Source organism: Seriola aureovittata, chromosome 5 (genome assembly GCF_021018895.1).
Source record: "Seriola aureovittata isolate HTS-2021-v1 ecotype China chromosome 5, ASM2101889v1, whole genome shotgun sequence".
Taxonomy (NCBI): domain Eukaryota; kingdom Metazoa; phylum Chordata; class Actinopteri; order Carangiformes; family Carangidae; genus Seriola; species Seriola aureovittata.
This window is the reverse complement of record NC_079368.1, coordinates 17,592,244-17,619,871: the sequence shown is the minus strand read 5'-3', so window position 1 is coordinate 17,619,871 and position 27,628 is coordinate 17,592,244. Positions and strand designations below refer to the sequence as shown.

General features: G+C 43.3%; 1 protein-coding gene across 4 annotated transcripts; it reads left to right on the top strand.

The window, feature by feature from the left end:
* The first annotated feature begins 30 nt into the window (after positions 1-30).
* On the top strand, positions 31-26,453 carry fgf5 (fibroblast growth factor 5). 4 transcript variants are annotated; one of them, XM_056375348.1, is made up of 6 exons: positions 31-647; positions 2,021-2,159; positions 9,835-9,907; positions 11,125-13,073; positions 15,928-16,031; positions 23,329-26,453. In XM_056375348.1, the coding sequence occupies exons 4-6, from the start codon at positions 12,863-12,865 to the stop codon at positions 23,698-23,700; spliced, it is 687 nt and encodes a 228-aa protein (XP_056231323.1). In that variant the 5' UTR covers positions 31-647; positions 2,021-2,159; positions 9,835-9,907; positions 11,125-12,862; the 3' UTR covers positions 23,701-26,453. The 4 variants fall into 4 exon arrangements, with proteins under 4 accessions (XP_056231323.1, XP_056231324.1, XP_056231326.1 ...); XM_056375349.1 differs by lacking the exons at positions 31-647; positions 2,021-2,159 and adding an exon at positions 8,124-9,385 and having other exon boundaries at positions 11,125-11,283; positions 11,640-13,073; XM_056375351.1 differs by lacking the exons at positions 31-647; positions 2,021-2,159 and adding an exon at positions 8,124-9,385 and having other exon boundaries at positions 11,213-13,073.
* The last annotated feature ends 1,175 nt before the right edge of the window (positions 26,454-27,628 follow it).

The window sequence follows — 27,628 nt, the reverse complement described above, 5'->3', positions numbered from 1 at the left end:
TATTTTATTGTTTAAGTAATAGGGCAGAATTATGTGAGCCAAGCTCTTCCTCCAAGAGGACATGCTAAATAAATAAACTGCAATTTGTGCATCATCAATATCTTTTCTTTTTTTAATTATTATTTATTTGTTTATTTGATAGGGTATATATATACATATTAATGAACAAAACACACAATGTAAACGTGACAGATTGTGGCAAAAATGGTAATTTACACCCGTAGTCCTGAAGCAGGTAACATAAAACAAAAAAACATTACAAATCAGGTCAAAGGTCAAAGGTCACAGATGTAGTTTTATATATATATATATATATATATATATATTTTAGATAATTTCAGCTCACGGTGCTTTCAAACATCATTTAAACCTGCGCTCACTCCATTTATTCCACTTTCATTTCTGAATGTGACACATCTCATACATACAAGTTTAACAAAACAATCCTTCCTGTGCTTTCAGTTACATCACATGGTATTCATCGGAGCGAGGACAGCGCGACGGATGGAACGACAGCGTTGTAGCTACCGAGGTCTGCGCGTCAACAGATGATTCTCCATGACGACTGAGCAAACTCCACTGTGCTGCCTCAGATTCATCAGTAATATTATTAGTGGATTAGTAATTTAATCCAGAAAACAAAAATGGTGAGTGGATCTTGAGTTGGGATTCATTTTGTGACAATGTTATTTTCAGGGTGAAGAATTAACCTTCATGTTTTGATCTTGATCTCATCCTATAATGATGAATATAGGTACAGAATTAAACAGATTAAAGGGTCAGTTCAACCACATTTAATTTTTTTTCTCTTGCTATACAGATATTTTTTTTAAAAAGATATGTTTATGTTTATTTATTTTTAGATGTTGCTCATATAAAATTGAATCCACCTGCACTGTGGGAGCTGTTCTGTTCTGCAGCTCGGATGGACGTGACTCTCACCTGGTTCAGTCTGTTGCATGCAGCGTTGACTGTGAAACAAAAGATTAAACTTTCACACTTTCACATCCTGGGACAATGGATGAGCTTCTTCTCCCTGGCACTGGCAGCTGAGGCTCTTGGGTAGTGTAGTATTTGGAGGCCAATTATCAAACCAAGCTAACAATGAGGAAAAAACGACATCAGACAGAGATGGCAAGAACAAAGAGCAAAAAAAAACATACTCAGAAAAGTAAAGGAAACAAACGAGTGCTGGACGTCCCTGCTGCTCAGCCGGTAGATAGGTAGATAAGAAACACACAAAGAGGTGGAGGTTGAGAGCGGCGGCTGCGGGCGTGATGCTCACATGATGATTAATTACGGCACCGGTGCACATGTCCGCACGTTACATCTGATCTCACGTCAACACGCACCTCCCATGTCAGCAATCCTAACGGGTCAATCTCACCACCGAGGCATGTGATCGAGGAGAGAGGAAGGCATTGCTAACCATCACCCTTCTCTCCCTCTGCGCACGCGCACACACACACACAAACACACACACACACACACACACACACACACACACACACACACACTCCCGTGATATTTAGTGCCCTCATGCTTTGCTGCTTGTGTCATCGTCCCTTTTGTGCCCCAACCCCCCCCCCCCCCACAACACATTTGTTGCTGCATCACTCAGCGTGCGGCGGCGTGGGACAGTTTATATCTCTGCTAAGCTGGCACTTCCATTTGGCCCCCGGGTCACACTACATTTTTACATTTCAGGCATTTAGCTGACGCCAGTTGTCCGCGGGGGCGAACGAGCAGCGAAGCAAATGAGCTAGCAGGTAAAGAAACCTCAGACAGATCCAGGGCCTTCCTCCGACAGGAAACCGCCGCCGTGGCTTGGCTCAGACCAGGGGAGCTTTTTTTGGTTCCTGTTCAAGCACCGAAAACGTCACCTGTGTCCCAAACACACATTACTTACTACGACTATAAACATACACAAACACCTTGAAGAACCTCCACGTCTTAATTGCATTGCATTTCATCCTATTTGTGTTTCCTGTTTTATTTTGATACTGTCGTCTTGTTTCAGGTCCCTGCACTTCCTGCCCTCCTGTGTGATTACCTGGCCCAGCCCCTAATGTGTTGCACCTGTGAGGATCCCCAAAAGGATAAAATAAATAAATAAATAAAGGTTGCAGCAACTGGAGCTTTCATCCACCATGTTGAAGGTAAGAGCTGCCGACGCTGGAAACACAGGAAGTTAATGTTGCAATAAATCAAATTCACAGACGTTCCACAGCACCCGACACCAAATGATTATTTTGCCAATGAACCGTCAATCAATCGAGGGACGCCGCTATAAAGTTCTCTTATGTCGATTGCAGCATGGGTGGCATGCAGTGATGTCACCGCTGCCAGACTAGGCCTGGAAAAGACAGAACACATATTATTTACATGAGAATGTACATAGTGCTTACCCCAAGGCGGACATGGACTTTTCCTGCATTTCTGATCTATCGTTATCTCCCATCTGAGCAAAGGCCAGACGAGTGAGGAACGTCCTGCCGAGTATGACGGTCTCCAGGGATAAGATACAAAAGCACCTTCTCTCTTTGCGGCCTGAAATCAAGGGCGACCGCCCCGTTGTACCCCGGATGTAACTGAGGAACCGAAGCACTTGGACCTGCAGCCACAGGGTGGAGACAAAGATGGAAAGTCACGCGGAGGGGGTGGGGATGGGGCAGCTGATGTTTTGTGCCACGCTCGGTCAATGACTTTGAGAAACCTGAGCCCGGTGTGGCATTCACCGCCGAACCCCTTCACGGAGGTAAGACATAAGTGAGATTTCAGGGCAGGTGGCCGAACCGTTCAGTGTCAGTCCGATAGGGACGGAGGTCGTAAACGTCTGAAGCAACGTCCTGCTGAAATCTCAACAGAGTTCACCCGGTGGACCCAGAGAACTGTGTCGGCTTTATTCGCACGAACGCACCTTTGTGGAATAGCTTCTTGAAGGTTATTAAATCTAAAGATGAACATTTAAATGACACATCCAGCTCCGCACAGTGTTATTCATTAACTGAGGGAAAGACTGAATGCACGATTCACATGCACTCTGAACATTTAAGTGACGAGGTTTTGATTTGCAAGGAAAAAACATGAGTGATAACTCAAACCTTTGTTCTGTTTTCTATGAATTGAATGTGATGGTCATTTTATCAGTTTCAAACACTTTCTGATCTTTTATTTCAGTGACTCACGTGTATTTAACAAAAACATTACTTTTACATACTTTTTCTGTTTTGGTTCTATCAGTGGCTGAACTATAAATCAAACCTTGTGGCATCTACAGCAGGACGGCCTGTAACCCTTTGTGCCAAGTATAAACCAAATACTGTCAGTGGATATGCTAATGAAAGTTTAGGACGTTCTTCACGCAGTGCCACAAGTTCCAGCTGCACAAAAAAAAATGTTTCAGCTTCAAAATCAGTTTCTTTCCCCAAAAGCCACTAACCTCGTCTCCCGAGTGTCTGCTCGGTGCAGCGAGCTCCGAACAGACGAGCCCTGTGCACACAGGGTTTTAGACAGCGAGCTAACAAGGCTGTGAATGAAAAAGTTCAGATTAAAAGTATCAATTTCACATGGGGGGAGAGAGAGAGAGAGAGAGAGAGAGAGAGAGAGAGAGAGAGAGAGAGAGAGAGAGAGAGAGACCTGGCCTGGAGCCCAGCTCGCACACCTCCCAATCTGTTTTAAAGTCATAATCCAGGGTTTACACAGGGCCGGCTCCTTCTGCTGCCGTCTGATTAGGATATCGCTGTCACGTCATTAATTTTTAAGGTCTAAATATACACAAACAACACAGTCCCCTGTGCATTTGCACTATTTCTGTTCCACAATGCACTCAATCTACAGGTCCGCTGACAGGGACAAATTTACACATCATGTCCGCTCGGAGATGATCCCTGCGTCCACATGCCTGCGACCGCGGGCCTCCCTCCCTCCGGGACTCTACCTGTATTCAGGGCACGACCGGGTCTTGGATTCTTCGCATCGCGGTGAAGGCGAAGACTCTGGAGGTTAGATATTTAGGTTACACCTGTTTCCTGGCCTCAAGCGCGTCTCTGCCTCGTACGGAGGAAGATGAATAACGGCTCAGAGCGCTTCGCTGGATGTTCCAGCAGAAGAATGAACATCTCACTGTTCGTGAAATGTCAAGGTTTTCTGTGGCCTCTATTTTTTTCTTTTGGGTTTTGACATTTTAATGAGTCAGTCCAAGGCCTTACATACAGCAGCCTATATATATATATATATATATATATATACTCCGTTAGCAGTTTATTAGGTACAGCAGCTCAACTTAGTCAACACCTCTCTGTAACGGTTTCAACAAAAACTAAATCAGACTTTTCCCCGCTTCTTTTGTAATTTGTACATTTGTGCATTTCTAGTATCAAAGTATCAAGAAGCTTCTTTTATAAAATAATCAATGATTCATTAATACTCAATATCATTATATTATGTGCCTGCAATGAAGGAGCATTAAAGCCATATTTTACTATCCTGCATACTGCAGTTAGACAGACACACAAACACCATCTCCACCTTGTAGATATTATCTGCAATACACAACAATACACACATGCACATTTACTAATTGATTGTTTAATTGGACTGATTAACTCAGGGGATGTTTTACTGTTGTCCATGTTGCTCTGTTCTTTAGCAGGAGAAATCACAGCAGCTTTATCGCAGGTCAGCTTCTGTACGTGCATGTACATGTGTGTGGACACGTGTTGCCGTGGGGACACGTTTAGGTTGGAAACCATCAGTGTGACGTCACTTTGGACAGTCCTCACAGTTTCAAAGAGCGTTGTGAGGGACACCAGAGGTCAGAGTTCAGATAATTCTCTACAACATGAATACAGCAGGAACATTCAAAGCTTCTTTAGGAATTTCCTAGTTCTAGTTTATTACTGTATAAACTAATTTCTGGATTCACTTATATAAATATGAAAAATGGGAAGAACTTATTTTGTAAAAATTACAGGTCGCAAATGAGCTAACATGCTTTACACATTTTTACATAAGTCACAGTTTCAAAATAATAATTTAAGCAACAAATTAAATTCTAAAAATTACTTTAAATAATAAATAATATTAATCAATAATAATATAAATAATAATAAATGAGCACAATAATATCCACCTTTTAAGTATTTACTCAGTTATTTATAATAAACAAATAATTTAATTCTAAATAGTTTTATGTTTGTGTGTTAACATCAAGAGACACTAAATAAAACCTGTATATTAATAAAAACTATAAATAAATCTTGATGTTTAAAATCATAACTGATGATGTAACTTTTCAGCCACAAGTTTTATTTTTTCTCAGTGATAAAACAGAATTTATGTCAATGCAATTAAAGTTTTATTCCATGTACGTTATAAATTCGACTTAAAGAAAGTAAATGTGAACGTTCATCCATCAGCTGAGTTGTTTGTACAGTACCAAACGCTTCAGTCCCCGTCCATTAAAGCCGTTAAAACTCTTAACAGACAACACACCTTTGTAATTTTGTACTTAAACTTCACTGTAAATGGTTTTTAAAGGAAACATGTCTCCACCTGTTGACTCCGGCTCCGTCTGTATTTACAGCAGGTCGGCTGCTGTTTGACATCCGTGATGTAGTGACTGTGTTTCACGCAGCAGGAGCTGATGGCTCTAAATGTGCTCGTATTACTTTGTTACACATTCCACTGCCGAGCCCCCCCCCCCCCCCCGTCCACTTCTGAAGTATCTACAGCCGTGTGGCGTACAGTCTTCTCAGAGGCTTCGTGTCATAAAAGTCGGTCCAACTTCATCAGTCACAGTTTCTGACCGCAAGCGCCCGCCGCCGCTCCGCGAGGCCGCGCGGCTCGGGTTGAACGTTGGCCCGTCGTCATGTGTCCGTGTTTCCGGACCGGCAGCTAAAACAGCATAAGGACATTCTTACTTATTTACAGCCATCCACTTTAAGCTTGCAACACACACCTACACACACACACACAACCATCTCCACAGAGACCGCAGAGGAAATACATGGTAAAACTAGACGGAAGAGATCTTTTTTGACGCAGCTGAGAGCGACTCACTTTCAGATCTGATGTAGATATGTGGCGGCGGACAGTAGTGGATGAAACGCAACGTGAGCGCCGCCTTAAAAATGTTTTAACACGAGCACAGAAGTATCATCAGCAAGTCGTTTTTTAATGGACGGAGAAAACATAAAACCGCGGGTGTGGAAGCGACTGCACGAAACAGTGTGTGAGCAAGGATTCTTGTGACGTCGGCATAAGCGCCATTTTGTTTTTTCATGTAGTGCTTCGGGAGGCGTCACTGCAGTAAAACACAAGTTTTGTGTGTGAAATGTGTCTGAGTGAGAGTCAGTGGCTGAACCTGCTCCTGAGCCTCGGCTCGGCGGTTCGCCTCCTCAGCAGCTTTGCTCGCTTTGTTTGGCACCACAAGCCCCAGTTTTCCTGATATTGAGCTGAAGGTGGTTGTAAGAGTAAAACACATTTATCTTTCCTACATCAGGAGACAGATGACAGTCCACCTGGATCCGAGGCACCGGTTCTCTGTTGGGCCGTCAAAATTCCAAACACCGTTTGAGATTTGGGTTTTATTTTACAAATATTCGATCTGTGACAACATCAGCTTAAGCGAGGTAGAGAAGCCACAGTGAGAAATCTACTGGCAAGAACAGAAGTAATAAGCACAAAAACACTTTTTCCTTTATTTTTTTTTTATTATATCTTTTTTTTAAACTTTATTTGTTCGAAAATAATATGAACCCGACAATCAAGGAGAAATTTCTTCTTGTAAAAATCAGGAATCAATCAAAATAAAAGCAAAGTGAAAAGGCTGCATCGTCATCTCCCATTGTTCTGCCTTTGTTTTGTGGATCCGTGCATGTGTGTGTGTGTCTGTGTGTGTTACAAAATATGCCAGGAGTTCAAGTGTGTGTTCAGGCCCAGTGAAAGGTCCCAATGAAGACGTATGGTACGTGGCCCAGGGTCGGGACAGATGCGGAGGTGGATAATGGATTAGTGCAGATCAGTGCTGCTCGGTCTGGCTGTTTCCTGTGAGAGAAAACAGAGCAGATTTATCTCCTGTCGTCCGTCCCGCGGCCACCCAGGGACCACTTAGAGCAGAAAGATCTAAGTCTGATGTGTAAATATCTTCAGAGGGGATTTTCTGAGAGGAAACACTGATGGACCGTCATGAGTCGACCAGAACAGAACAAAGACAAGACGTTGCAGGAGAAGTGGTAAAGATCAGCTCTACGTCCAGGTTACTGTAGCGTTTCTTTTATTTTCTTGTATCCTTGTGGAACCTCTGCGGTACGTCGTGTTTCATATTTATATATGAGAATATAGAGAACGGTATTTCGAGTATTTCAGATATTCTGCAGCGCTAATGTCACAAAGTCAAATTCCAGCAGAACCGCACAAACACAGCGTCCGGACGAGCTCGGGCTCCATTCCTCCGCGCTGGATCGGCTCCAGGGTTAGGACGGGCGATCAGCTGCTCTCAGCTGTTTCCACCGGGAGCTGAAGACCTCCAGCGAAGCCTCCGCAGGAGACGTTTCATCACCTGAAATCCAAGCAGCGGCGGAGCTCTGCAGGAACCAGAACCAGAACCAAGTCCACGACGAAAATCACTGCTGTGTTCACTCATGCACCTGAACTCCTGCCTCTGCAAAGAATAGTTCAGTCTGTATGTGGAGGAATGCACAGTTTTCTTGCATCATATGGACTTAAAATAAAACACTTTACACTGGGTTGATTTTCTCAGATCAAAATACAGCTTCATGCTCAACTCTTTTCCTCTTGATCCAAAGGTTGGTCGAGGTTTTAAGGTACGAGTCTCGTCCAAATAAAACCAAAAGTAAAAGTGTTAGTAGCTGAACGGCGTCTGAAATCCTCATGTGTTCACATCTTTTTTGACAATGAAAATCGAGTGGCAGCATCCAACAGTTTTTGGAACCATCCACCACCGCTGTCCAGTAACAGTCCAGGTCAGCGTTATTTATCCTGGCTTGTTACTTAGCTGGTAACTAGCTTTCAGTCCGCACCACTCTGCTGGAGACCGACACTTTCATGTCGTTCTCCTAAGCTTATCTAGACGCTTTTTTCTGACTCCCCCCCCCACATCTACCTCCCTGCGCCTCAAGACCGGTCTCTCCTGTGTCTTAGTGAAATGGATGGATGACGTCCAAGAATCAAATCACTTACTGCGCTTCATTTTAAAACCATTAGATTATCAAAAAATGAACTGCATTAAAACTCTTCTTCTTCTGACAGCAACACCTCCTGCTTCGACGCTGTCGTTATTTTCACCTTTATTTCATCTCTTTGTTTTCAGTGAAGAATGAACGAACTCACGGCGACTCGGCAGAAGAAACGATGACGCTCCTCACTCATAAAAGGTCCGGGGCCCTTTTTTTTCAGGGTCTTCCATAAAGAGTGATGCTTATTAACTGTGGTTCAGACACCCCACCCACGCACCCCCACAACACGCACACACCCTCCCTCATCTCCTAACAGGTGGTCTGTCTGTAACAAGTGAACAGGTGTCTCTTTGTGGATCCGCCAAGAGACAGCAAGCTGAAAAAGAAAAAAAACCCCAACAACAAACAAGCAGCCTTGTCCTGTTAATTAGCACCAGAGCGCTTTGCTTATTATCTCAGTCTGAAGTTTAGTTAAACGCTCGACTTCTGAGCCGTTCAGACGCAGCTTGTCTTTCAGTTGGGGCCTCTAAGAAGTTTCCGAGCGAACGGGGATCTGCTGCAGCTCAGAGTCCATCGGCGGAGCGGGGAACAATATTTGCCGCCGGCTGACACGTCTCGGCAAGGCTCCACGGCGGCCGCTGGTGTGTGTGGGAAGCGCTGACGGGGGGACGACCCACGATGTGTTTGTGGATTCAGTGACACTCTTGACGTAACGATCCTCAAAGTCAACACAATCAGCTGGCAGTCATTTGTTTGTGTGTGTGTGTGTGGATGAAAATGGCGTCTTCACACTGCGGGGCATGTCTTCATTCCTGGACAAAGCATTCGTATAAACACTGTAAATCACACACAGGCAGGGTTGAGGAATATGAAGGGAACTTGGCTGACCTGTTTGGTCCAGGCCGCCACAGAAAGGCCCGATGAACCATCTTAAAATATTAAGTGGCCAACGAATATGTACACACTGGCTGAGCGTGCTCGAGTTACTGGAGTCCCACGAGAGGGCTCGCCGAGCAAAATAATATACAACCATCTGAGGCACAGCTCGTTAATTCTGACCCATACGTTCAGGACAAGCAAATGCTGATACTGATTCATTCGTCTGTGTCAGTGCGAGTATGAAACCGGGAACCTGCACACTGTCAATGCTGCAGAGGGAAGAAACAGAGCTCAGTTCTTTGAAGGTAAATTGTGTGTTTGCAGTGAATTTGTTGACTTCTAATAAAGGAGATAAAGAAGTGTTACTATAAACGCACAAACTTACAGTATCAGCATTTTAAATGTTGTCTTTAAAGGTCCCATCCAGTCTAAAGGTCTCTGTCCATGTGTAGTGTGATTATAGATCAGGTCTAGCTTCTATATTAATACTGTGAAAGTATCAAAGCCTCAGTCCACAGAGAAATGCACACAGCCTATATTCAGAAACTGAGCCTTAAAACCAGCCGTCAGGACTTCCTGTAACTTTGTGATGTCACAACAAAGCAGCCACCGCCCTCTGCCATATGTCTGAGTTTGGACACTTTCTTTGGACTTTGACTGCACTGTTTTTGTTTAGTTCCTGTTTTACTTTGAAATTGTTTACCCTGTGAGTCTCGTGTTTGTTTTTACTTCCTGTCTTTGTTTCCCTCCTCAGTGATTGTGGGCGGGGCCCTGATGTGTTTCACCTGTGCGCTATTCCCCTCTGTCATTTCATCTGTTTGCTTCAGGTGAGTTTCTCGTCTTCAGATTTGTATCTCCGGTAAAAGTTGGGACCTTGAATTCGTTTTGACCAGAAGAGGGGCTTCGTTTTTTCTTGTGAGGACGGGTTTCACCGCAGGTTCTTACAGGTCGACACCTTTTGATTTTTTGGGTTAGAGAACAGTTCCTCCACAGACAATCGGATGTTTCACTGAGGGTGAATGGAGCCACCCTACGAGGGGAAGCTCATTCTGTCCACGTGCGCACAATCTCACACCTGACGCTCACGACTGAAGGTGACGAAGGTCATCCAATAAACTCTCAGTCTCATGTTTACCCTCATGAACTCGACCCTGATATGGACACTTTTATTTCTTTTCTAAATGTGACTTTCTTCACAGTGTGCATGAAGTCCTGAGAAGTCATACTTTTATTATACTACAAACATTGTCTGAGCTTTGATCCAGATCACGTTCTCCACACCTGCTGTTGAAAATAATTTTCCTACTGTAGGTTTTACTCGTGTTAAACATTTGGCACAAATTACTTTTCCTAGCAATGACGACAATGCGGACTATGTAAACGCCACTGGACGCCACAAAGGAGTGCTGTCATTCCGTCGCTGGTCGAGACCTCGGCCCGGTCGGACGCTCCCAGAAGCGTTGCCCCTTGACCCCCTCAGATTGATCGCCGTCTCCGGGCTCAGACGTTTCAGGGCCACGGCAGAACCTGCTGTCTGCAGTTTGCTTAGACTAAAAAGCTGCTAAAAGCTGGGATCAATTGGGCGGGAGAATCAATCAGGATCATCCGTGTTTATACGACTTTAGGAGGATTACCTCACTGTTACTGGAATGGCCTCACAGGAATGACTGGCCATTAGAACAGTGGGACTAAACACGGCCCCGCTGTTTACATAAAAGGTAATGTGGGCTCGGCCTCGGGCTCTGTGTGCCAGAGACAATTAGGCCCCTATACAGGCCGTAATCCACCGCCGGGCGCGAGGTAATCAAATTCAAACATAGCAGGGCCCCCGAAAACAATGAGGGCCGGGATTACAATGAATGCATGTGAAGATAGAAAATTAATAAGCTTAACACTGGACATGTGCCACGGTGACCGCAGCATCAGATGGATGTTTTTGAAATGGTTTCTCTCTTTTTTTTTAAAATATAACTGTGAATTGAAATATTACAAGTAAAAAACGTGTGAATTATTTTATTCCATGTGATTTTATTTTGTTTTTCAGATCTTAATACCTCCACTGAAGAAAAACTCTGTCCAGTGGCTGTGCAAAGTGTGAGGGGTTGATTTGTTGAATTATCTGTTTTGAAAAGTTGCAGGACGCTATTTGACCCGCCGACCTCTGACATCAGAAAGGCGTGTGGAGAGCGGGAGAATCCAACAGGTATTTTTGTTTGAACCGCACTGACACTGTTAAAATATCCTTTCTGGATGAAACCAAAACAAAGAATGAATGGCTGAACTTTAAACTGGGTTTCTGAATTTATCCTTTAGACCGTGCGAAGGCGTAGAGAAAACTGATGGAAGAAGTTCTGTCAGATCAGTTGTAAGACGACGCAGCATCATGTCTGTCAGAGTAATCATTGAAGTTTAATAAAAAGTACAAATAAAACAGAAAAAAGACGGACTTACTTCAACTCATCTGTGATTGTTTTTGACGCGGTTTCATTCTGTCAGCAGATGTTTTAACTGAATTTAAACTGTGACACTTGAAAGTACCTTTGTGTTGTTGTCCTGCAGGTTTTGGTTTGAAACTGACAATCACAAACAACAGGTGATGACTGGATATCATCATTGTAGGAGGGAATCGAACCTGTGACCTCGCTGCTTTATGACAGAATCACCACAAATGATCTCTTCACTTTTTTCTCCACAGTTGGAAGCAGGAAAGTCACATTTAATAGAACAGATTTATTATAGTTGTGAGGTTTTTTTTTTTTTTTTTTTTAGCTCACTGTGCTGAGATCACGTGTATTGTGATTTAGTGCTAAACAAATAAAATGGAATTGAATTGAATAAGTAAAATATTTTAGTGCGTTGAACCTTTTTTGACGATTGGACTGATTTATGACTTGGGTGAAACTTTCTTATCTGGGGATTTTTCTGAAGTAATTCAGATGGTTTCTGGCAGGATACAACTTGTGGGGAAAAATACAGAAAAAATAAAATGACACAGCAAAAAGAAGTGAAGCCTTGTGTGTTTAAATTTGTAGATAGTTCACTTCTTCTGCTGTCATTTCCTGTATTAATCCACAATCTGATCAATAAAATGTCTCCTGTCCAGAGCTCAGCATGAGGCAGCTTCTCCTGTCAGCATGTGCACGTATCAGATGATAAGGTGGACTAAAGCCTATAAATACGGCTGCCCGAGTCTCCTGGTGAGCCACTGCTTAAACTCTGCTGCCTGCGACACCTGAGGATCTGCGCTGTCTGAGCCTCCTGCGTCCGGAACGTTTCATTATTTAGGTTCAACTCTTCCCGCATGGACAGAGGCGCCTGAGAGCAGTCGTTCTTCTTCACGTGTTTTTTTTTGGTTTGTTTGTTTTTTGTTTTTCTTCTCATGAATTAATTATTCGCGCCCTCGGATCTATTGAAACGATGTCTCCTTGTGCGTAAAATGCCGCGCTCAGTGCGTCCTGGCGCGGACGATTCCTTGGAAAATGTGCGGTGTCAGTCGCGTTTCCTTCACGCCCCGCTGTCGTGGATCGGTGCTGAGCAGGAGTGGCATCTCGGCGACAAAATCTGGATGAAAGAGCGTCCTTTAGAGCTCAGGCATGCATCGAGTAATGAGATCATTGGCGTTATAAATATCCCCGTGCCAGCAAAACAACTCCAGCTACTGCAGCCGGGGTAATGCCCAGGAGCGCTGCACGCGTGTGTGCGCACGGTTTCTGGTGCCCAGACCTCAGGAGCGACACCAAAAATGCCAGAAGTGGCCTAGCGAGCGTCTCCTCTTTGGAAGAATGAATGTTCCTCTTTACCTTCTGACCTTCGCTCACTTGATTTGCGCCGCCGCCGGAGAGGAGCACGTCTCTTTGGAGCGCCAACTTCTGGAGGAGGGGATCAGATCGGGACGCAGGACTTGCAGGCTCTACTGTAGGGTTGGCATCGGCTTCCACCTCCAGATTCATCCCGACGGCAGAGTGAACGGCAGCCATGAGCCCAACCAGCTGAGTAAGTCATTCACTCCGGTTTCACGGCTGCACAGAGCGCTCCAACTACTAAATTATACACGTCTGACGCGCCAGATGAATCCAGCGCGTCCCGCTGAGAATGCGCACTTGGATCCACGTCTCAGCATTTGCTCTAATTGATTCCCTTCTATTACTATTTTAAATGTCGTCGTCGTCGTCGTCCCCCACCCCCCTTGGGAGTTTTTAACAATAATGATTTACACGGGAGGATCGTAAGGAGCGCGCACCCTAAACTTAGGCTGCATGACCCTGTGAAATATCTGAGCAGCGGCCATCTGGTTGACGAGCCTTGTTTGTGTCTCTCCGGGATGTTGGCAGGTAGACTATTTGTGGAAGTGACAGGTGCAGCAGCGAGACACCAGGATGTGTTGGATTGCCCATCAGCACGATTGTCATCACAACAACGTTACTCCACACACTGCAAGAAATATCCGGCTTCAAAATTCCTAACTGCCTGTTACTGCACCTTGAAACTGTTTCTCCTCAAAACTGCTGGAAAAAAATCGTTGGTTTTACATGTAAATTCAATGATTTGACTTTAAAAAAAAGAAAAGAAATATGTTATAAATAAAGAATAATAATAAATTGATATGAAATGCTCTGTGGAGATAAGTTTTCAGCTGATTTAAGAGTTACTTTGCAGTGCAGATATAGTGTTAATCTGATGCATTTCTGCAGGGTCCAGTCATTTCAGAAGCATCACCCATATGGACAAAGGATTTTTGATGTGCCGATATCAATATTTGACAATTTTAAAGTATAAATCTGATTATTATAATTCCCCAAATATTCATTTTTATACATAAACACAACATAAACAAACATTTTTCATAGGTAATAAGTTAATATTGGCCCAGATTTATTGGTCAATTTGTCAGTCTACCTCTAAAAAGTGGAGAAATTCAAACATGACTTATGGATAAAAGAGAGTGACAGTTTCTTACAATAAGACAAAAAGATTTTACAAGATATTTAAACTGAAAATTATTTCTCTTCATTTGAAAACCCGATATATAAACTCAAGTAAAATATAAGAAAAATTCAAAACTAAGCTGAGAACTCAGGTGCATCCAGACAGGACTATTCAGCTTGATGAGTTTATTTCCATTCATTAAAAAAATACAACAGTATCATTTCAAATGCCAGAGTTACAACTGTCCTGTTTGTGAGTCTTGTCCCGTGTCGTCGTCCGGGGCCCAGTGAATGACTGAAGCCATAAATAAAGATTTTTTAGTTTTTTACTGCACCATCAGACCCCCCCCCCCCCCCCCCCCCCCCCCCCGTCGTCGCTCATCTGCTGACGAATACAGCCGAAGCTCACCGTGAAAGTGCACTTGTGCCTCCATTTCATGGTCCCCCCCCCTCCCCTTCCTCCTTTAGAAGAGTTGTCAGGTTACATGGATTTCACCGCAGCAGCCGTGTGGTTTTGAATCCTGCATGACAGCACTGGAGACGAGCAGGAGACTGGCCGTCTTACATTTGTAATATGAAGATTGTTTTACCAGTGGTGGCTGTAGGAGTTTAAACACAGTTCACTGGCTGCAGAGACAATAGTGATCTGGGAAAACACTTCTCTTTAAGATGCATTTTATTTGTCTTTTATACCTTTTCTTTAATTATGAGAAATTGGCAACAGACGCTGGCGCTTCACATATCTTCCTCTCATGTGCCAAAGATGCAGCTCTCATGTTCATAATCAGCCTTTTCAACCTATAGTGTTTTATGGCTTTTTGGTTTCTCCTCCTGTGTATGTTTCTTTTCTTTGTTTCCCCCTGCAGTTTTTATGGTGATTTTGTTGTATTTCATTCAGTTTAATGGCCTAAAGTATGTCTGAGCTCCTCTGAACACGCGTATATCAACCTCCATGGAAGAACAAGTGGATGCTACTGATCGCCATCACTCTGGTTTTCAGTGCACACCTTTCACGTTCATGTTCAATATTATCCTGTATCACTGAGTTAGAGTTTGGGTTAAGGCCAACCTCAGGGTTAGGGGTATGTTCTCCACAAATGTAGGTCTTGTGAGGAAAGTGATGCTGCACAGACGATGTTTTTAATTAAATTAGAAGACAGGGTGTTTATACTGCGCACTATACTGCATTTATACTGTGCACTGAATGCATCATCCCCCATTACTCTGCCACTGTATCTGCTTCATGCACCTATAGCCAGGCCATATGTGATATTTTTCATAATATATATATTGCTGAGGTAAAAACTGCTGCGATTGGACGTACATGGATATTCCACATTATATGCAGATGAATCAAACTTGCTGGAGTTACAGTATTTGTGCAACCCCACTCCTGTTTCCTCTTCTGAAGCACTTTGTAGGAACCTTTCTGAAGAGCACACGAGTAGTTAACTGAAGGAGGAGCTATCCGGCCTATCAGAGGCATCATCCCGCCTCTGTGAACTCTAGGCTGCTGCTGTTGGTCACACAAGCAGTGTAAAGTCTCCTACTGACTACTGAGTCACGCTTTCAGCCAAAAAGGTCATAATAATCAAATGTAACTCAGTGTGGAGATGCTAATCTCAGATACTAATTTGCTCACCATTTTTCATCAGTGAAATTCATTTTGGTTGCCGTAAAAAGGTTTTTAAAAGTTATAAATTGCTCATCACGTCATTCATTTTCTGCCAACAAACACCAGAGCTCTGAATGAACTCACTGTAGGTGTGTATAGCTGAGCTGACAGGGCAGCAGAGCAGAGAGCCGTGTCCGCTACGTTACCCCGACGGTGGAGAAGCGACGAGCTGTAGGAAATGACCACGGGTAGTAAAAATACACTCTGTCACCCATCAGTCATCAGAGCATATTGTTTGTCCTCCCAGGTGTCCTGGAGCTCTTTGCGGTTTCTCAGGGGGTCATCGGCATCAAAGGGGTCTACAGCAACAGATTCCTGGCCATGAATAAAAGAGGACGGCTCCACGCAACCGTGAGTATCCCGCTCACTTCACCGTCAGCTCATACTGCTGACTTTTGTTTTTGAACTGATAACGAGTTTTAATTGGCCTGTTGTCATCCGGTCGTGCAGCTGTGATGGCTCTTATGGCATTTTGCTGATGTTTACAGTCTCACAGTTGATGCTGAGGATTTGTTTAGCACACATCCTGACATATTACCAACTTGTTAGCACGCACAGTTGTTATCGCTAACAAGCTAACAAGCTAACAGCTGCATATTTTCACACCAGGCAGACACAGAGCGACCTCATCAGCCCACTGGTGTCTCCACAAACTCCAGAGAAAAATATCAGGCTCTGTAGCTGGTGAACGCTCCACTGTGTTCACCTGTTAGCCGCTAACTCCAATCCCAGTGTCCAACCCCCTGAAGGCCCAAGCCCTGAACCCTCTCAGACTTAATTAACTTCACCTATGTTTCATACATTTGTGGGTTTGGGACTTTTGATTTGACATTTTTTATACTTAGATGTTGTGAATGTTTGTGAACCATTCTTCTTCTATCCTCTGGTAGTTAACGGACAGATGGGGATGATGGGAGACGACTCTCTTGGACCCGTCTCTCCACAAAAGACATCAGTGGTGTTTGCACTTGGCTGTGCGTGTGAAAATGTATATTGTTAGATGCAGATGTTTCCAGTTGTGAAGGACGAAAGGTGCGGGAAGAGGGAGAGTTTTCAAATTAAGAAATGACTACCACGCTCAAAGTTTCATGATGTTTACTTCTGACTTCTAATCGAGCATTTCTTGTGTGCTGAGCAGACTTCCTGCCAACGACCTGACCCAGCGTCACAGTTTAATTTGGCCACATAAACTGTGAATCTGCATCTCGTTAAGTGCTGATCTGACACTCCTCTCTGCTGCAGTCTGACCTCATGCGGACCCATGAAACTGGTGTAGTCCTCCGTCAAACCAGTGCAGCTATGTTTGTTTTATTTATTAGTCTCCGCAGCTCTGCATTAAAAAACATCAGCATGTCATGGCATACTGCTGTAATCTTTAGCCACAGTTTTGAAGACTTTTAAATCCCCCCAAACACACACAGTAAACCCAAATCTGCCCACAGCAGCTTGGCCTTGCTGCTGTAAGCAGGGCTGGCCAGCCCCACCGACGAGTCATCTGTGGGAGCCTTGGCAGGCGTGTAGATAGAAGCGGCCCCCTATTAGCATGTGCTAATGGGAAGAGCAGATTAAGTCCTATCTGGGACGGCTGATAATATACAGACGCGTGAGCCACAAAGTGAAAATCAATATGTTGAGTAAACAATCAAGCCGGGCGAGCAGCAGTCGGGAGAGCCGGAGAGTCTGCGAGCTACTGCGGGTGTTCATGCTGCGCGACGGCGATTTATGTCCCCTCAGCTCCCGGTATTGTTTCATGAAACCGTGTCAGCGGGGGAGCGATGTGGCGTCTTTCATCAAAGTGAATTCTCAGCCACGGCTTGTTAGAAATGTACCGTGGTGACTGCGCTCTGTCCACCAGCGGATACATATTCAGTTCTCGTTCCAGCTTGTGTACGCGCAAGAGGAAAATCACAGACTTTTTGTGGGTCAAAGCGCGTCCCCAAACAAGAATTTACATATGAACCGAAAACAACGCGGCCGTGGATAATAAGAGAAAACAATGGGACAGGGTGTCGCCGCAAAACTAAAGACCTGATCATTTTTGTTCTCATGCTAAAGCCAGGGTCTGAGTCAGAGGGATTTTCTGTCTTGTGGTACAGCTTGTCTGCAGTTCTGTCTCATCTGCCTCCATTTCCTGTTCTGAACTGTCAAAATGTCAACGATGAAAGTCCAACTTTCCTCGTACACTCCTTACTGAGCATCTGTTGTTGATGTGTGTAGTGTTGTTGTGTGTGCGGGACTCCCTCAAGCAACACAATCAAACTGAAGCTCGAAGCCCTGACCCTTCACAGTTTCATACCTCACCACTTTCTGATTTGGTCATTTTTCCTGGATTTTTGTGGCTTTAATCAAACTTTAGCTAGTTAGCTGTCAGCTGTCACATAGCTGATCAATGTGCTAACAAATCATAGCAGCAGAAGGAGCATGAAGTTGACCAAAGCTTTTAATCCACACCACAAATAGTTTGACAGCTAATCGCCATATCACAATTTAACTGTGGCATATGTGGTGTATTCATGTTCCCCAGAAGATTAATGATGTTGGTGACCTGCTGCTTTTTTTTTTTTATCTCTGGCTCCACCCTCAGGTCAAGTTCCCCTTGACACCCCACCAATGACATAGTTATTTCAAAACGAATGGCCACAAATTAATGATATTTCCCCCCAATCACCACACCATCACCTTTCCACTAGCGCCTTTCAGGACAAATGGCTAACAGACTGGCTAACTAGATTCAATGAAATTCAAACACCTTGCAGCTTTTAGAAGCTCAAAACAGGCCATTAAACTATTTATATATTATTGTATGTGGATTGTATTTTCTAATACAGTAAATGCAGGTTCTTTCTGTGCAGCACAGCTTCGCCATGTTTCATACCTTGCACTCTGGGAGACTCCTTCTCCGGCTCCAACCATTGCAGTCGGAGCTTATTTTTGCCTCCGGAGCGGCTCTGCCTCGGAGAAATATTTGTACAACTAAAACTCCAATCTGTGGCTGCAGCTGCACAGCGCTATTTAACTGCCTTGATGATTTGGGGTGGATGTAAACCTTGTGGAAGGGGGTTGGGGTGGGGTGGGGGGGCACAGGGAGGCTTGGGCTTGACGCCGGGGTATCAGGTGACAACCCTGAAACTTATCTTGTTGCGTCGTCTGTCGTGTTTAATATTCCGATGTTTTCACAGTGGCGATTTATTGGCTGAATGATGGGGAGACAGATGCACTTTGCTCCGCCTGACCTGCGCAGCGAGGCATTACAAACATAATCTTATGAGAGGTTGAAAGGGTCACCTGCATTAGTTGAACAAACAGTGAGTGACAAGGGAGAGAGAAATGGAGCGAGATAGAAATACAGGACTTAAAAAAACGACAGAGAATACTGATATATTAAGGATTTGATTGGTGAAACCACCTCGTGTTTTTAGTTCCTGTCATTTTCTGAGATGTTTCTCAGCTGCAGTTTCTTTTCCCGGCTATGATTTATGCTGAACACACTTTTTTATGTCCGATAAAATGTTTTCCTTTTGCAAATGGTTAATTACAAGCCAAGCTTCGTAATTTCAGAGACTATAAGAGGAGAGTTATACTCTGGTCGTAGTGGATTAAATGTGTTATCTGTTTACCGTTGACTTTTTTGGCTTTGAGAGGTATATCTCCACAAATATTTGATGGATTGCCATGAAATTTGGTGCAGATGTCCGTGGTCCCCAGAGGATGAATCCTACTAACTTTGATGATCCCCTGACTTTACATCTAATACCTCCAGTAGGTCAACGTTTCCATAAATCCAGTGAAATCTCTCAACAAGCATCAGAGAGTTTTTATCTAGATATATCGTAGCTTAAAAGTCTTATGTTTGACTGTTAGACTCTCTAAAGTTTATGCATATATTTATATATGGTCTTAGTTCAGGCTGTGATCTCAGATCCATCTGTCTATAGAAGTGGTAAAAATAAAAAGAGACATGTTTGCAAGGAAATATTATTTGGGTAGAGAGAAGAAAAAAAAAAGTTAGTCATCAGTAACTTTCCACCTCTGCCCTCAGTACAGCTAACCCCGGGGATCATGGGAAAGGTCCCTTTAAAAGAGTGTGACCAATCCAGCAGGGCTAGAGCCAGGTTAAACAGCTGTACAAGCATTATGATTTTAACAATAAGATCTCTGGAATCTGGCTGCAGCCATTAAATCCTATGAAACACTGCAGGGGCCAAATCTTCTTCCTGGTATGCATGTGTGTGTGAGTGCGTGCGTGCATGTGTGTGTGTGTGTGTGTGTGTGTGTGTGTGTGTGTGTGTGTGTGTGTGTGTGTGTGTGTGTGAGAGTACATTGGTACGTGCTCCAGTGGATTTGTTTCCAAATGTGTAATTCCCCCGACCAGTACCAGCGCTGGTATTTTGCTCAAAAGTGGCGTTCTGTTAAATCATGTCAATCCACCCGTAGCAGCGACTCGGGAGCTCTGTACAATTTTCTAATCATCTTTAAAAACAACAGCCAGAAGGAGCAGTGGGTCACTTTGAATAACTTAAACCGTTTGTAGTTGTCCGCGGCGGCCGCAGCGCGCTCTCCTGTGACTGGCATGTTTACCAAACGCTGTAATGGCATCATTTTCTGCTATGCTGCACTCTTCAGCAAAGCAGAACAGTTTGTTTTATTTCAGAATGGCAGGAGGGTTATACAAGGAAGCCGTACTGCAGCAAGTCACCAGGCATCCCTGGGTACATGTCAGAGTTTCCCACTCGAGGTATTTTTAGATACAAAACAGGAACATTTAATGAATATCAGCAAAAAATTCCAGATTCTGACTTCGAGATACGGCTGTAACGTGAGCATATTGTTTTTACATTTTCAGGATGGATATCATCCAGAACTGTTTCAGCCCGGTACAGCCTCTGTGAGCCAAATAATTACAGCCAGCCCCTTAATGGTTGCAGTTCCTCCACCTTTCCGATTGTCAGATTTGAGCCTCTGTATCTGAACTTCTCTCTCAAGCTCTCGTTTATCATTCGTTACACAACAACTGTCATCACTTCTCATGTGTGCGAATCGCAGGCTCTTTTATCCCCATTTGTATAATTCATCACATTTTGCTCCTCTCTGTGACAGCAGGCTCGTGGCCCCACCCCTTCATTCTGGCTTAAATGGGTTGAAACCAAAAACCCATCGACTGCAGTTTTGAGTCGGATTATTTAATTTTTTCTTCAGACTACAATAAAATATGCCATCAGAACAATTTGAAAGATGCAGTAACCACATAAAAAAGATCCTCCAGCTAAGTTCTGCAGTCAAATTAAAGCTGCAGTCTATCAACCGAATGCTTTGGATAATGGTCGGCGATGGATGATGATGTTGTAAAGCATAAACGACTTTAAATAAAAGAGTTTTGTTGAATGCTTTAAACAAGTCCTCCAACCGGGTCGGCTTTTTCAACCCTCTGATACGACCCATAGGAGTGTCTCCTGAAACAGAGCCCTATACGGCGGCGGGCGTACCTCACCGCGGTTGTTATGGTTACAAATAATAAACACATGGACTGCACGGAGAGCGCCATGGTTACTTTATTAACGGTCATGGCTTTCGGGGGTTTCGGAAAAGATAAATTTGGGTTAAAATAAGCACCTCAGCAACATTACACGATCGTTGTTGTCATGGTTACCGTAATAACAGCATGGTTGACTTTGTTGAACGGTCATGGATAATTTAAACAACATAAACAGCTACTTTCACACGGGAATCGAACACACGGGACTCATCCATCCGCCACAACATGATCCTTTGTCGCTCTTTAAACTACGTCACTGACACTTTTCCCCCCTTTGCTCCTGTCATAATCACGACGACCACTAGTTGTCGCCTAGCAACAAAACGTAACTACGGGTCATAACAACCTGCTGCACAGACGACGTCTCGTTTTAAAACATTGAGCTGACTTCAGAAAGATATTTAGATCTAAATTCATCAGAACAACGTGAACAGCAGCTCTGTCTGATTGTGGATGTGTCACATTTGTTCGCTGACAACATTTACACAAATTTTTGCTACGACACACAAAGAGCCAAAAAACCTAAATTGACAGACCAAAAGGATTTATTGAACAGACACAGTTCAGGGGAAAAACAGTTCATAATCCAATCTCTCTTACAACAAACAAACTGATCGACAGCCTGTGTCTTGACTCAGAAGGTCTTTGTAGATGAAGTTAATGCACCAGCCGTAATGAGTTTCTGACCAGCACAAAGGAGGCTCTGCCGCTGTCAGTCAAAGCGTCTCTGTGATAAGGAAAGTCATTTAGACCACTTTGAAATCCGCCCTCGGGTTACTCTGGAGCTCGTCCAATCAGATCGCAATCAGATGATATCATGTTGCCTGGCACTTGTGCTGGTTAGTTTGACATTTTCCCATCCTGAACGCTGAATGCTGTAATTATGATATTACATATATGATCCAGCTCTGCATCATTAGAAATTCCCTCAACTTTGGGGCATTACATAAGGGGTTTAACATCAACCTCTCTTTCCGTTACCCTTTTGTATCTCTGCTATTATTTATGAAACACTGTCACATGATGAACAAAGGTGACATGAGATGTTCATGCACACAGATTCTGACTTGCACACAGTAATACCCAATCACCAGCTTTTAATTGTTATTTTAAAGCGAAGAAAAAAATGGCAGACCTTAGATGGATGACACTGTTTCTCCTGCTCCTCCTCAGGGGAAGGAAACACATCCCAGTTTACCTAGACGATCACAGAAGGTTTCTCACAGTAGCAGTATGTGTGTATATGGGCCCTTGTGTCAGATCAGTATTAACAAGGAAATAAAATTGCGTCAGTGTGGAGAATCTGGCAAAGCTCTTCTTCTTCCAGATGCTCGTTCTTGTAAAGGAATCGGAGCCCCTACGTTTTCTCTCTCTCTCAGGCTTAAAGACATTTATCTAAGAAGCTGCTAACAAGAGAAACAAAGGGTTAGTTTACATGGTAGCGTGCAAACAGACTTCCCACATGTTCTGCAGCTGAGCCTTGATTACACGTTGACAGAGTTTGTTGATTAAAAAATTAATCACAAATACTCTGTGACAGATCCATTACATTAAAGGTCACACATTTTTATTTTTTCCTGTGTTTTATTTGAAGTTTTTATATCCATAAAGACATAAATTTGTGGTTTTAAGTACCAAAAACCTTCTCTCAGTCTCTCAGGCTTCTCTCCGGAGCTCTAGTAAGAACAGGTTGGTGAGCCAATCAGAAGAGAGGAGGCTCTGAGCCTCTCTTCTGATTGGATCACTGTTTTCTGAATGATCTAATTAAAATATAGCAGATTTCATGTAAACTCTCAGAGAAACCAAATCCTGCAAGGTTGGATAGTGGGTCCAGGTGGCATGGCTGAGAGCAGTGACTGCTTTGCTGTGACATCACAAAGTTCAGGAAGTTCTGACGGCTGGTTTTAAGGCTCAGTTTCTGAATACGGGGCTGTGTGCATTTCTCTGTGGACTGAGGGTTTGATACTTTCACAGTATTAATATAGAACCTAGACCTGATCTATAATCACACTACGCATGGAGATCTACCTTTGTACAATATGACACCTTTAAAGCTAAAAGAAAAAACTCAGAGGTAATACCTGTTAATTCATTATCTTTTCCCTTCTTTTGCAGGAGTGGTTCACAGACGACTGTAAGTTCAGGGAACGTTTCCAGGAGAACAGCTACAACACTTACGCCTCAGTAATCCACAGGAACCACAGGACTGGTCGCGAGTGGTTTGTGGCCCTCAACAAGAGGGGAAAAGCTAAAATGGGCTCCAGCCCGCGGGTCAAATCCCAGCATGTCTCCACCCACTTCTTGCCAAGGGTCAGTCTGTATGACAGGAGCGAGCGAGGCTTCACCATCACGAACAGGAGCAAAGAGAGGAGGAAATCCCCGCCGCCAGCACCGCCCAAACCTCCCTTGGCGAAGGCTAACGTCCACGCGGGAACAGCACCGAGACGCACGCAAGTCAAGTACTGGCCCAAGTACCGGTTTGGATAGATATCACAGGGTTTGGCTCTATCTGTGGAACACAAGGTTGATAGACATTGGACATGTACCGTAAGTCATGGGCGTGCCCAAAAGAGCGGACAATGGTCATTTATCACATTCAAAGCATTCCGGGTATCTATGAAGTGTACGAAAAACCTTAAAGGGCTGCCAGGTACAACTATTGAGCTTGTCTTTGCTGAAGCTATGATCATAGTTGGGAGTTGTCTTTCCGCTTGAGTTGATTGTTTTTTGTTGAACATGGTGAACTTTGGCAAAATGTCCTGTAAAAATCAGACTCTGTTAAATCCATAACTTTCTCCATATTCTTAGTGAAACTTACTTGAAATGATTTTTGAATTATACATCAAAGACAGAAGAGCCGTCCATGCTGTTCTGCCATCTTTCAAGCTGAATGAAAATGACCTCAGTGGACCTGTAATGGCCTCTATCATTTGTCAGTTAGGTAATTTGTTTGTCATTAAAGAACTGTCCAAAAATGTTATATTATGGGGTGAGTGCAGACTAAGAAACGAGAAGGGTAGTGTGAACCTTTATGGGAGAGCAGAGTAGGGTCCTTTAAGTTTTTCCACCCTAGATTTATATTTCATTTCCACATTTCCTTGTGATATCTAAAAAAACTTTCTGATCATAATCAACTAACAGCTAATACAAAACCAATGTGGATTTTTTATTATTATTATTATTAGTTGTTGACCATTATCTCTAGCAAAGGGGGCATAATTTTTCACTAGCTAACAGTGGCCCCCACCATTATTTTACAGTAGATGCCAGATATTATGGAAAAGGACACTTTTTTTCCTCGCTAATTATGATTGCAAAAAAATTAACAGTCACTTGCCGAGAGCTTCAGCCATCATTGCATCTACAATGAAAGAGGTTAAAATACGACCTCTGAGCAGTTCTATGTCTTCAGGGCAGACTGAACGCTACAGTGACTTGGTATTGGAAAGTGACGAGATAATCCGACCAGGCTGGGACTAGCTGGTTAAGCATGCTAAATTCAGTAAAAGAAAATAAGTGATCGTTCAACAGCTGTTAATGCTAATGCTGGCTATGTAGCATTAGCAAAACAGCTCCTTTAAAATGTATAAAATTAGGAGGGAAGCACAAAACATAATTGTTAAATTCCATAATTTTATCGGCATCGTCAGCCAGAAAAGTAAGTTGCCACTCAATGAAACTCAATTGTGGCAAACAGACAGCAAATCCAACGACGTTTTAGCAGCTAATCACACATGTAAATGACAAACTTATGATGGTAAAGACAAAAGATGTTTTTAACTTCGGCAGTAAACACTAGAAAATAATTATATCATAAATATGTCTGAAATGATGTGACAAATCTGACTCAAAGGCATAATTTTTTTTAGCCACTGCTGAGACATGAGAGGCTCTCTCAAACCTGGCTTGGAAAGTGCTTCAAACATGTCTCCTGCCTAAACATACACACCAGCCAACTGTCCTTTCCCTAACACCAGATTTGTGATAATCAACATGAAAATAAAGACCGGCTCTCCGGAGGCCCTCCCCTCCTCCTGGACAGCTGTGGGGGATCAAGGAGAAAACTGTCCATCAAAACTATCATTTTAGCAACCGGCTGTCCCTCGGAAAAATCTAGAGTCACGACCTCGCCGCATTCCACCCAGGAGGAGCGCACACCGCCGTCACCACGGGGATAAAGATGCCGAGAAGGAACGCACCCGTGTTTTGGGGAAGGTTTCAAGCTGTAGGTGTATCAGATGGCAAACAGCCGTGGAATGGCAGTGGACATCTCTGGGGACGAAGACAGGCTTAGGTTGTGGAGAATGAACGAAGGCCTGAACCATAAATTTGTGCTGTCTTTAATTTAATTGTTTGACATACAGGAGCTTGGGGCAAATTTAGCAGAAGCATTAAAAAGAAATTCAAATTAATGATCTATGTCACAGCCTGTGTATTAACCTTTGGAGAAAAAAATGTTTCAAAGTGTAAAAATATGAAACTATGGGACATTTTTAAATATGAATCATTTTGTGCAACAGTGTAAACCAAACGATTTACAGATGTGGTTAAGATTAGTGCAATGTCCTGAAAATGCAGGCGATATGAAAGCACTCAGAGTTCTGTTACCCAACTGTGTAACCCGCAGGCTCGGCCAGGGTTCAGGCCTGGTTATTTTCAAATGTATTTATTAAGATATTTCTTTCTCTGACTGTGCTAAGAATCTGCTTTCATGTGTGCAGCATTGTTCTGTAAGTAAAATAGCCAGTGAGATGAGGGTGTTGCCTGGCAGAAGGACAAAATAATGCAAAAACACATCAGGTCTCAGATTTTGCAGGGGTCAGTTTTAAAGCTGTGCAGAACGCTATGTGTGCTATGAGCTTATTGTTATAATAAAAAATGTTATAAATACATGAAATGACAGAGAATCATGGGATGCAACGACCAGTAAAATGAAGTAAAATGCCTCTGTGATATGAGGTTAATACACAGGTGTCAGCCAGTGCTTTTGCTCTTGTCATCATTCAGACTGTATGTTTTTCTGCAGGTTACCAGTTGACAGAGGCCCTTATTGGCTGTAGATATCTTGATGCTGTTATGTTTGTTTGTTTTTTAAATGATCTTCTGTGTTGTCATCATGTTGTGTGGTCTTCATACACATCCCAAAGAAATATTTTTTGTACCAGAATTTCTTTTTTTTTTTTTAATAAAAACTTATGTATCAAGAAGAGTTTTTATGTAATATGAATATTACAAATAAATATATCAGTGGCTATTCTTAATGTATTATGTTTTATATGACGTTTGGGGGAAATGCAGCAAGTGGTTATAGCAAATATAAATATGGAAGATGTGGATATGGAAGTACTGTGTGTCTTTCTGAAATCCTAAAGAGAAGGAACTGGTCCAGGGTCAGTGTGGTCAACTAATGAAAGACAGGTGTGTGTGTGTGTGTGTGTGTGTGTGTGTGTGTGTGTGTGTGTGTGTGTGTGTGTGTGTGTGTGTGTGTGTGATGACAGGACTGTGCTGTCTGATGTTCTCCACACCCTCTGAGGTCATGACAGTTTTTACTTTGGTCCAAAACAGACCTGAGCGCTGATTACTTACCAATGTTTTCAATCTTTTAGATATGAGTACGAGTGGGATTACTCCTCCTCCCCTGACACTAATGATTCAACATTTAGCCTCATTAACGTAATGTGTCGCGATGTCACAAAGATAATTTTTTGTTTTTGTTTTATGCTGCTTTCTTCCCTGATGAGGTAAGAGGTCAGAACCCGTGCTGTCTCTGCCCAGATAGGCGTCTTAGCTCTGTATCAGAAACAATCTCCGTCCATACTAACAGACACACATAAAATTCAGAATTCAACTGACCTTGTTTTCTATGCGAGCAGATAAAACTGCTGCTAGCAAAGAAAACAAGGTCAGCAATGCTTGTAACTCGCTGTCCATGTTGCTTTCACCCAATCAGGGCTTGACTGTGTTTGTCTGCGTTAATGTTTCTAAAGTTTCTCCGTTTCCGCCCGTCTGGACTGAAACGCCATCATGAGTTTCCAAACTAAAACGGGGTCAGGACCGTTTCCAAAAGTCTCTGTTTTCAGGGGCTCGAACACTCCAGAGTGGTGCGGACGCCAGACGTAAATACAGCAAAAGTGATGTGTTTTAAAACTAAACTACAAGTACCACCTCATGATTGTATGCTTCTGCCAACCAGCCGAGTTGCAGGAAATACGGTCACAATCGCTCCTTCCTGAGTCACAGTGTTGAATAATGGCCAGAGTTTTTTTTTTTGCAGAACATTATGATGTCACAGTGAAGTTGACCTTTGACCTTTTGGATATAAACATGTGTTAAATTAGCTGTGTCTAAATTGAGGGGCAGGACGCCGTCCCTTCGTAGCCGTTGTAGACCGCGAAGGCCCAACCGAAATGAGACG